The following is an 11,763-nucleotide window of genomic DNA, read 5'->3' as shown; positions in this document are numbered from 1 at the left end:
TACGTATTACACATGGAAGTAGGTCTGAGTATGGCAGACTGATGTGATCTGACTTGTGGGTTTCCTGTGGTGGAAAAAGTATAAAAATCCTCCACTTTAGTACATTTTAAATGCTTGAGTTTTGCTTTTGCATTTTTACACAAGGATATTTTCTCAATTTGACACTTTTCTCCATAGAAAACTGTACTTATAGAATCAAATGTCAGAGTACTTTTTATACACTAGGAACTCTTTTACAGTGTTGTCTTATCATTAGCAATGAATTATGGTATAAGAATTGTTTTAATGTGGCAATAAGTCAGGTGCAGATAATTTTAAACTACTTTGTACACTGTTAGTTTAATCTACTGTCATATATGATATGTTATAAACTAATCATATGTTTCGAAGTGAAATCTGCACATGTAAAGTAGATTGTAAATACAGTTGTTGGTTTGGACGGATTGCTAAACAAGATCTCTTCATATTTCTGCCAAACAAATCCAATCGAATACTTTAGTATTTTGTATTTTATCTGCATTGAAATTAAGTCAGATGCCTTTTTTTATTGATGTGAACTAAATATTGAAGCTAAGGTGTAGTTTTGGAGACAACCAGCCGCTAAGGAGAGTTTTGGTTGAGCTGCAGAGAGGGAGAAGGAGGTTGTCTGTAAAAAACAACAACAACAAAAAACCTAAAATGTAAATATTCAAGTACTACTACTTAAATGTACCAGCAGATACATAAAGATAAACTGAACTTTCAGTTGCTTTTTACCTTGATATAGATGCTGTCATTGCTTTGCATGTGTTTTCAGCATGCAGTAGCACTGCTGCATGCTGATGTCACATGCACACCATAAAATGATCGTTTAAAGAGGTGGAACTGTGATTTAGCAAAGGACTGAACTGATATAGCTCTTGTTGAGGAATTGTTTATCCATTGCTGACAGAGAACCACCATGCAACGACGGCAGATATCGAAGTTGCGCTATCTCTTGTTAAAAAAAAAAAAAGAAAAAAGAATAAAAGAAGAGAAAAAAACAACAACCCTGTGATTCACCACTGAAGGGGCTAGTTAACCATCAACCAGGCAGACACTCCACCTCTCCTCTGGTTAGCGGTATGAGGGAAGGAGGAGAAGGAGGCGAGCTCTGCTGTCAGTCACTGCTCTCCTCTCTGGCACCAGTAGGTCCCCATCACACTCAACTGGGCCAAGGAGAAGTCCTGTTACTGGGCGGAGCTAGGCCCAAAAAAGAGGGAGAGGGGGGATTTGTAGAGGTGTATGAGGGTGTGAGAAAGGAAGGAGGAGGAGGAGGAGGGGGGCACATTAGCTTCTTGGACAAGTCTTTCTGCCCCACTGTCAGGTAGTTGAGAATTTGTTTGCCCAAACGCTGGTAGACATGGACATGGCAGACTACAGCGAGGCTCTGGACCCAGCCTATACCACGCTGGAGTTTGAAAACATGCAAGTGCTCCCTTTGGGCACAGGTGAGTCACATATATGCAACTCTGGCATTGAACTTTGAAACGTTTACTGATTTAAAATTTTGGTCAGGAGAGGACAGAGGGAGTTCTGGCGTAAGGTGATTAAAAAAAACAAACAAAAAAAAAAAACAGGGGTCATTTGTCCATCTGCTCCTGCTTGCAGAGAGGTGATCCCATGTAGTGGTCTTCTTTTATCACCTCAGAGTGCTATAGTAACACATTAAGAGATTTTGTTTTATGCTGTACTCTCAATGCACTCAGGTCGTTTGGTCTAAGCAGTTTGAACCTGTCTCAGCTTGTACAGTGATGTGGTGTCAGACTGATTCCAGTGGATTGATATTCATTCTGTGATGAAGCAGTAGTTTGAGTATCATGATCGCCCTTCTCTTGTTTCAAACGGCCTGTTCCCACAGAGTCTACACTGAAGAAAACGAATGCAGCTTTTTGATATGTGCTTGCAATGACACCAAGTATTTATACAGGCAGTCTCCCATGACGTCTGGCTGTGATCCTGATTCTAAAATTTCCAGTGAGACGAAAAAAAAGAAGCGCCTTTAAAACGCTTTCATCGCTTACTTCCACATTATAACATGTACAACAACATCTCCTTATGAGTCACTCAGCCATTTTTCTGTAGCATACATGTCCAAAGCATGTGTCATGACGTGGTCTATGATTGATAGAGCCAGTCTGGTGACTGTGGGGGGGGTGGGGGTAAAAAGAAAACCGTCTCCACTGATTGCTTTTTCAGAGGTAATCAAACCTACATCACTTATGCTTTGTTGACTCTGTCTGAGCTACTCAGCAGCAATAGGTTCTCATGAAGGCCAGTTTTGATCTGCTGTCAATAGAACCAATCTCTGATCCACTCCAACCGTTCACACCTTTGCAAATGAAACCAGCTTTACAATGCGCCAAGTAGAAACACTATTTTATAGCCCTTGAATTAGTGTTTCTACATGCTGCCATCTGATTCAGCTTTTATAAAAACACGTGATGTAGTTTCAGGTCACCTTGTTATACATATGAACCTTAATGACATAAAAGCATGCTGACCTGATGAAACATTTTCCTCTCTCTCTCTCTCTCTCTGCTTGTGTCAGACTCCTCACCGGCTGAAAGCACCAACATGAGCGCCACTGGCCACCTGGCAGCAGGCAGCTTGTGTGCCATTTGTGGTGACAGAGCTACCGGCAAACACTACGGAGCCTCCAGCTGCGACGGCTGCAAGGGCTTCTTCAGACGCAGCGTTCGCAAAAACCACATGTATTCGTGCAGGTGAGGACGGATCTGTAACTGAAGAGAGAGAGATAATCAGTAAAGTTTTGTTTTTCTGCCACTGAAACATTGCACGTCTAGTCACTGGAACTAATCCCAAACTCTGCACCAGTGTTTGTGATTCATTAGCGTCACATCTTCACAACAAATTTTTTGCTTTAAAAAATTATTTTATTTTAATTAAACAAACATTTAATGAGTTTTTGCAGTTCTTATTGCTTCGCTGCCCACACAAACAAACTTATTCAACTCTCCAGGTTCAACAGACAATGTATTGTGGACAAAGACAAGCGGAATCAATGCAGATACTGCCGACTCAAGAAATGCTTTAGAGCTGGCATGAAGAAAGAAGGTGAGAGACTTTTATCTTTTCAAAGTGAACTGATTAATCTTCATTATAACTCAGTCTATGTGTGTTTTTTTTTTTTCTTGGTAAAAACAGCCTGAAAAAAAACAGAACTGAATTACCCATTTAATCAGCAAATCACTGCCACAGGTTGGGCTGTCCCCACTGAATTGATACGACTCGTCTCAGTGTGTTGCAATACCCCGGAGAGTACTACTTTGTTAATGTTCACTCCACAGAGCGCTGAAGTCTCTGACCAGCTTATGCTGAGCAAACATTTCCAAGCAATAATAGGCATATACTGATAAACATGACAACCTTGGAGGACTTGTTTTTCTTTTAAATGACTCCATGTACGGCCTTCGTGCAACAAAGGAATTAAGAAAATGTGATACTTTTCTTCTTTTTTTTTTCTTGCATTTTCACCTTGTTTAGCTCCATCAAAATTTTGCTCTGCAAGCACCAACTACATACTACTGCAGCACTGAAACTATAAATCTATGTGTTTTTAGCTGTACAGAATGAAAGAGACAGAATCAGCACCAGGAGATCCAGCTATGAAGACAGCAGTTTACCCTCCATCAATGCACTCATCCAGGCAGACGTACTTTCAAGACAGGTAATTATCTCTGGCACTCACATCTAACTGCTATTAATCATCCGTATCAAGGCATCAAATGACCTCACTTGCACACTTCCCTGTGTAGATCACATCTCCTGCTCCTATACTGAACGGCGACATCAGGACTAAAAAGATCGCCACCATCACAGATGTGTGTGAATCCATGAAACAGCAGCTGTTGGTCTTAGTGGAGTGGGCCAAGTACATCCCAGCCTTCTGTGACCTGCCCCTGGATGACCAGGTAAGGCTCATACACAGACACAATGTACATAGTGGTATAGACACTCTGGTCACTCATCAACCAGTTGACTCAAAACCACAGTGTGGGCTGAAGCAGCACATAGCTGTGGACCTGTCCCTAAATCTGTCCTTCCCCTATAAGACAAAACTGTAGCAGGAAAAAAGGGGATAAATTACACATCTTTAAGCACAGCAGCGGTTTTCACCACTCCAGCCCTTAAACTTTTCAACCAGAATGGTTAATGTATTTTAATCTTGAGTTAGAATATGATGAGCTGGTTTTAAAGTTCCTGAAAAAAATGCAGAATCATTAACAGTGGGATCACTGGGCCTTAGTAACTCATTTGCTGATGCAGTGAGAGCCTATGTCTCCTGCTCTGTCTTCAATTTAAACAGGGAGCCTCACAAAGACAGAGATACAACTATACAACACCAAAGCCTTACAGCTAACATGTATCTGCATGCAGTTAATTGTCTTTTAATTCACTTTGTTTTAGGTGGCATTGCTGCGAGCTCATGCAGGAGAACATCTTCTGCTCGGTGCTGCAAAGAGGTCCATGCTATACAAAGATATTCTTCTGTTAGGTAAAGCTGACACATGAATGTTACTACACTTACTCTGCAAATATTCTATCCTCAGTTTTTTATGTTTCAAAAGTATTGCCTGTAAAACCTAGAATGTGCTTCTCCTGCAGGAAACGACCACATCATTCCCAGAAACTGCCCAGAGTTGGAGGTAGGCAGGGTAGCAGTGAGAATCCTGGATGAGCTAGTGCTTCCCTTCCAGGAGCTGCAGATAGATGACAATGAATACGCCTGCTTGAAGGCCATAGTTTTCTTTGACCCAGGTACTCTTACTGACTAAACTTTTGGATTGTTTAAGCTTTTTTTTCAAGCCATTAACAGTGAAAAAGACTAAAGCTAAGATGTGTTCTATTTCCTTTTGTAAACACTCCTGTTTTCTGTTTGCCCACAGATGCTAAAGGTCTGAGTGACCCCGTGAAGATCAAGCGAATGCGGTATCAGGTCCAGGTCAGCCTGGAGGACTACATAAACGACAGGCAGTATGACTCTCGAGGCCGCTTCGGTGAGCTGCTCCTGCTGCTGCCAACGCTACAGAGCATCACCTGGCAAATGATCGAACAGATCCAGTTTGTCAAGCTTTTTGGCATGGCCAAGATTGACAACCTGCTACAAGAAATGCTTCTTGGAGGTGAGCTCTTTTCAGATTATTTATCTTGATACTGATCCATATCACAAAACTAGAACAGGACTTCTTGACCTGAAGTGTTGGGTTAGGCAACAGAGGGACATGTGTTGATCTCGTTCAGATGGATATGCTGTAGTAAATTAAGACTGACAGTATATTTTTGGGTTTTGTCTCTCAGGTTCTGCTAATGAAGCTCCACATGCACCTCACTCTCTGCACCCGCACCTGGTTCAGGAGCACCTCAGCAGCAATGTTATAGTAGCCAGCAGCATGCCAACGCCAATCCACAATGGTCAAATCTGTAAGTACAAAAGACTGTAGTGCAAAGTGTGTCAACTGCTGGCCTCTGAGATTCACAATCTGTCTTCGTCTTAAACTTTGTTGGGTTTTTTTTGTTGCAACATACAGTTAAACCAAAAAAAAAAAAAAAGGTTTGTTCATCCAAGTTTGTTTAAGGCTATCTGTAAATGAACTGAAACCAATTATACTTAAATGAGGGGAGACCATCAACTTTCACTCACCCAGCTCCATGTGCAGCCCAGTCAGGTAGCTGGAAGGACAAACAGGCTTGGCAGAATAATCCTCTAAGTTCTTCACGCAAACTAATCTGGCTTACTTTGTCAAAGAAAACTTCTGTTATTCTTTCTTAACATGTTTAATGCGCTGAGAAATTTCACAAAAGTGCTTACACCTTATCTGAAAATTGTGTTGCCCCGAGACATGTTATACCACAGAATGGTAAATATACTCCTGCTTATGCTGCAGTTTCTCTCTCTAACCTGTCCCTCTCTTTTTTTGTGTTCTACTTTTCAGCCACTCCTGAAACCCCAATCCCATCTCCACCTACTGCCTCCAGCTCAGAACATTATAAAATGGCTCAGGGGGTCATAGCAACGGTGCCCAAGCAGCCGACCTCCATCCCTCAGCCTACCATTACAAAGCAAGAGGCCATCTAACAACCCCTTTATTCCTTATTCCTTCAGTTTTTTTTTATTGTGTTAAACCAGGGTCTTTATATGTAAGTTTATACATGATCAGCATTTAAGCTGTTAACTTGACTGAAACATTACCATAGCTAAATACATAGAATGTAATTACAAGTATGTTCCTTACAGATTTTAGTCTTCAGGGATCTATTTGTGCATATATGCAGCTGCAGTTGAGCTCTGTGGTTCAATGAACGCCAGATAAAACTATATAAAAGTATAACTTTCCAGGCATACTTCTGTTCTGTGAGAATGACTCTTAGAAATACACTGTTGTATATATAGTTTTTACTGGGAAACATCACTTCCTTTAGCATTGATGTGTGCAGTAAGGCTTATGTTAGACATGGTGACGCGATCATGTCAGTATTTTGTTAATGTTACAACAGGCCTTACGTTGTCTAATATTTAGTGTTGCACAGGTTTTTATTTTATGTTTATTAGTGATAAAATGAGCTCAGAAAAAAAGCTAAAGGAAATCCCTTGAATGAGTTCAGCGTTTTTTTTTTTAGGTTTCTTTGTGATAAAAATGAAAATATCTGTGGTTTGTTTTACATACTGGAATATTCATATCGACAGGAGTAAAATTTAACATGAAAAAATTTAAACCAAAACAGCTAAGCTCAGTATGTATGGTGATCTCTGTCGTGCCACTTTTTAAAAGTCACAAGCAGACACACTGAGGAAGTTTCCCAATAATATGTTGTGTTGGTTTTTAAAAAATATATATATTGTATTTTTTGTTTAGTACTTTGTCACGGTTTGACTGATAGAATAAATTGTGCCTTGTAACCTGTACTGCCTTACAAAGCCAATGTTTCGCATGACAATGTGAAGATGACTTAATAAATCTTAAGGTCTATTTTTACATTTTCTGCAGAGTGTATTTTATACTATGATCACAAGAGAGTTCACTGGGGAACAAAGTGGACTGCATGTTCTCAAAATGATAAATGGAAAGTTTCTGGAGGAAAAATAGTGGGTCCAACGTGGCAGTGCTGATACACTGATAAACTGTCATAAAATCATTATAGATAGCACAGCTTCAACACAGAGAGAGGAGGAGCACTTCAAAGACGCATTTCTACAATCCAAATGAAAAAAAAACAAAGTTGATGTCGTGACTGCATTTAGAGTTTACTACATTTTTATGTGACATCCAAAACTCTGACACCACATTGAAAATCTGTCATATTATTGTGTAGAAATAATCGGTTTGAGGATTCTGAAACATTTAAAAACAAGACATGAAAAATGAAAAGGAAGTATTTTAGACTCTGTCCTCTTCTTTTTTGGTCAGCAATCAAACATCAGCAGATTTGTGACAGTGACCATGTTTACTCCTTGGTACAGATGGTCAGATTTCCTCGAACTGTACCCTTCTATTGAAGCTGTGCTCAGATGACCTTCAGGTGATCGACTCTTCAGATGTTTGTCCAACTAAATCAACTTCTAGGCATTGTTCATCTGTTAGAATTACGGCTGTGCCACAAGGTTCAGGCAGAATATTGCTCAATAAGAAGCATTATGATAATGGAAAACAAGGCCTCAGAATTAGGCCAAAAATACAGTGGATGACAACTAAAAGGTCCTATTTACCAATGAATCCCACTTAGATATTATTGTCCGAAGGGGGAAGGAGACCAACAGGACAGAGAAACATAAAGAAACCCACAGTGTTAATGGAATATTCAAGTCCAGGTTGGACACCTCCAGTGAATTAATACCCTGACCAAGGAGACTTCACTCTTCGGAGACAGGTCTTACTCTCTGTTTTACATCTTTGTGACGTAGGATTCATACTGCAGCTGGATAATGAAACCAAACACACGTCAAAGCTTCGACTTGAAGACCAAGAAGTCATGTCATGGCTCTGTGGACTATCATGGATTTTCCTCCACTGTTACCTGACCTCAACCCAACGGACCATTTAGAGTGTAGGGTAACTTAAAGACACAGAAAACCAAACATTCCTGACATGACAAGAAGCTCTTTCGGTATTGTCAGATAATGCTGGGATAACATTGGTTATCAGGTTTGAACAAACTTGTGGAGTCTATGTTGTTCGAGTGCAAGATCTTGCCAGATATTCTAAAATGTATGTACAGTTTCCTGTCATTCAACTTTCCGTCAAATTGTTGATATCATATTTTTGTAGTGAAAAACACTGTATTCAATGAAGAACAAATGCAAAATGTAGGTATTTTCTAATGTTCTCTGCCTTTTAGACCCCATTACTTGTAACTATAGATTAAAATAACAGTGGTCTGATACAAGTGCAGGCCCCATGATTAAATGTTTCATTTAATTTTACACTTATTTTGCAGGGACAGCACATTACAGTAAGTACTCTACATAAAACGACACAGCAGTGGCGGGTCTGATCTCCAACAACACCCACCTGGAGGACTGGTGCAGAGACAACAGCCTCCTCTGGAACGTCAGAATCAGAATCAGAAACAGATTTATTGCCAGGTATAGTTGACACAATACGAGGAACTTGTTCTGGTCGGTTGGTGCAACAAAACACCAATAAAGCAAGACGAAAGAGCTGATTGTGGACTACAGCAAGAAGCAGCAGAGGACATACTACCCACTCGGGATCAACGGGACAGAGGTGGAGCAAGTGGGGAGCTTCAAGTACCTGGGTGTTAACATCATGCAGGACCTGACGTGGTCCTGTCACATCAACACTCTGGTGAAGAAAGCTCAACAGCGTCTCTACCTCCTCCAGTGCCTGAGGGACTTTAAGCTCCTTCTCATGGTGCTCAAGAACTTTTACACCTGCACCGCTGAGAGTGTTTTTGCTGGGAGTATCAACACCTGGATGGGCAGCAGCACTCAGCAGGACTTCTTGGCCTTGAGGAGTGTGGTCCGCTCAGCTGAGTGCACCATCAGAAGCACCCTCCCCAACCTGCAGGACAATTACACCAAACGATGCAGGTTAAAGGCCAGGAAGATTGTGAGTGAGCCCACCCATCCCAGCCACAGACTGCTCTCTCTGCTGCCATCAGGGCAGCGTTACCGCTGCCTGAAGGCAAACACAGAGATGATGAGTAGGAGCTTCTTCAATCAGGCTGTCTGCCTGCTGAACCTAAGACAATAGACGCAATAGACAGTCAAACCAGTCACTTTGCACTTTGCATATATACATGTATATAGTATTATTATTATTTTCTTTATTTGTTTTATCCCCTTTTTGCACTGTTTGGAAATTTGATTTATTTATTTCTGCTATTTCTATCTCTCTCTCTCATCCTCTCTCTCTCTCTCTCTCTCTCTCTCTCTCTCCATACATATATATATATATATATTTGATGTGGAACAGGTACACAACACATTTCACTGCGCGTTATAACATGTATAACTGTGTTTGTGACCAATAAAAGACCTTGAAAGGGCCTACAGCAATAAGAGGTCAGAGATATATGAATACGAACCTAACCCTCTACCTGTGTGAGATTTTCAAAAATGCAATAAAAATGCAATAAAAAAATACAATCAGTAACAGATAATGAGAATAATAAACTAGATAATAAATAGCAGATAATCATTGGTGACAATTCTATGCTGACTTTAACCAAACTTTGATACAAGTTTTAATCAGTGCAAAGCTTTTTGAGTCTCTAATGTTTGTGGGGATGGAATTCAACTTGCCCACAACTTTAACTGAGAAAGCATCAGAGTAGAAAATCAAACCTGAGGAGATTATATGTATATACATATTTTAGGATATTGCAGTGATTATGATCCCTTGACTTAAAAAAAAATAAAATAAAATAAAAAAATCTAATACTTAAAGGCTTTTCCAATAAGTACATGGCATACCCAGTTTTCCACAAAAATTGTTTTTTTTTAAACCAAAAACATCAACCCCTTTTAGAAATTATGCATTAGATATATCATTTCCAACGTCTGAATTTTAAATTTGAATTAAAAAAAAAAAAACATACCTGATAGATGTTGACACATGTCCTCTATAATGACAGGGATGCAGCCTCAGCAACGTGTAGGGAAATTCTGCCATCTGCCGCTTTGACGTGTAATTGATGCCACTAAAACAGGAGCAACGAAGACACGTCGGCCACATCAGCCTCTTATTTAAAGTATTTTGATAAATATGTAAAATAGACAAAAGGGCGAATAGGCTATAACTTGTTCAGCAAACAAAGCTGTAAAGATATCTGCGACAGGCTCTGTTTTAATCTTTATACATAATACACCGCGGAGAATATAGCCTTTGAACTAATTTTAGTACCAAGAGCAAGAGTGGAATTCCTATTGCTGTTGTTTTGAATGATGTGAGATTCAAGTACACTGACGCCGTAAGAAAAGCCACAAACGTGGAATTATACTGTTTGTGTTCATTAAATATTGGTTGCTTCTTCGGTTAGTCAACTAGGAAAGCAATGTTTATAAAAAAAATATATATTCAATAATAATAATAATAATAATAATAATAATAATAATAACAACAACAATAATAATAAAGATGTTCTTACAGAAGTCCAGGAAACTACCCTCCTTCTATAAAATGTTAAATACGAGTGCGTAAAATGTCTGGTGGCGAAATTCCCAGGGACACCTGGAGGCAGCACAACCATCAAAACAACAGACGCACATCTTGACGGCTCTGAGCGTCACTGCGCATCACGTGCCAGTAATAGCCCAATGAAATAGCTCCGTGTCCAAACCCGGAAAAAGGATTTTCCTGGCAGGTCGGTTGTGATTTTTAACACAGGGGTTTCGTTGTTTAGAATCGTTGCGGCAATTTTTTTGAAGCCATTTATAACGTGGCAATGGGTGCCCATTAAAGTCATCTATGTCTGCCGTAGATGGTTAATGCTAAATGCATTTTCGGGTTAGTATTCAGTCATTCGTCGGATTTCTGTCGCATTGGTTCTGTCTCAGGGTCAGCTTGTATTAGCCGCTCAGTCTCTGATTCATGACTGAGAAAATAGATGCAGTGTTTGCTCTGTCGTGGTGTCGTAAAGAAACCCTCACACTTTGCTTAACAGGGAACATGCTGTTTTCAGTATTTATTGTTTATGTTAGGTTTGACGGTCACTGGTCAATTTTCAGATTTTGGTTATGTTTTGCTTCCATAATATGTCTACTTTCAGCCTAGTGTAAGGATAACGCATTAAGGTCTGTACTTTTACTATACTTTGTATCTGTAGACTGCAGTTACAATGTACATCTTTAAAGGTCTGTTTCACAAAATGACTTTTTACTGTTACTCTTTGCCAGAAATCTTCAATTTAGCATCACTTACACACGTGGACAAAACCGTTGGTACCCCTCGGTTCACGAAAGAAAACCCCACATTGTTCACAGAAATAACTTGAATCTGACAAAAGTAACAATAAATAAAAATTCTATGAAAATTTAGCAATGAAAATCAGACATTGCTTTTGAACCGTGGTTCAGCAGAATTATTGAAAAAAAAACAAAAAACTAATAAAACAGGCCTGGACAAAAATGATGGCACCCCTAGAAAAGGCTGAAAATAATGTGACCATAGGGACATGTTCAAGCAAGGTGTGTCCTCTAATTAGCATCACAGGTGTCTACAAACTTGTAATCAGTCAGTCGGCCTATTTATAGGGTTACAA

The 11,763-nt window shown here is 39.8% G+C and overlaps 1 protein-coding gene across 1 annotated transcript; it reads left to right on the top strand.

Moving 5' to 3' along the window:
- Positions 1-1,369: 1,369 nt before the first annotated feature.
- Positions 1,370-6,118, top strand: hnf4a (hepatocyte nuclear factor 4, alpha). The gene is made up of 10 exons (XM_008287987.1): positions 1,370-1,469; positions 2,570-2,744; positions 3,002-3,096; positions 3,603-3,709; positions 3,798-3,953; positions 4,450-4,537; positions 4,648-4,800; positions 4,929-5,165; positions 5,341-5,463; positions 5,976-6,118. Exons 1-10 carry the CDS (start codon positions 1,382-1,384, stop codon positions 6,116-6,118), a joined length of 1,365 nt encoding a protein of 454 aa, XP_008286209.1. The 5' UTR covers positions 1,370-1,381.
- The last annotated feature ends 5,645 nt before the right edge of the window (positions 6,119-11,763 follow it).

Source organism: Stegastes partitus, unplaced genomic scaffold (genome assembly GCF_000690725.1).
Source record: "Stegastes partitus isolate 25-593 unplaced genomic scaffold, Stegastes_partitus-1.0.2 Scaffold12, whole genome shotgun sequence".
NCBI lineage: Eukaryota > Metazoa > Chordata > Actinopteri > Pomacentridae > Stegastes > Stegastes partitus.
This window is presented reverse-complemented; position numbering and strand designations above follow the sequence as displayed.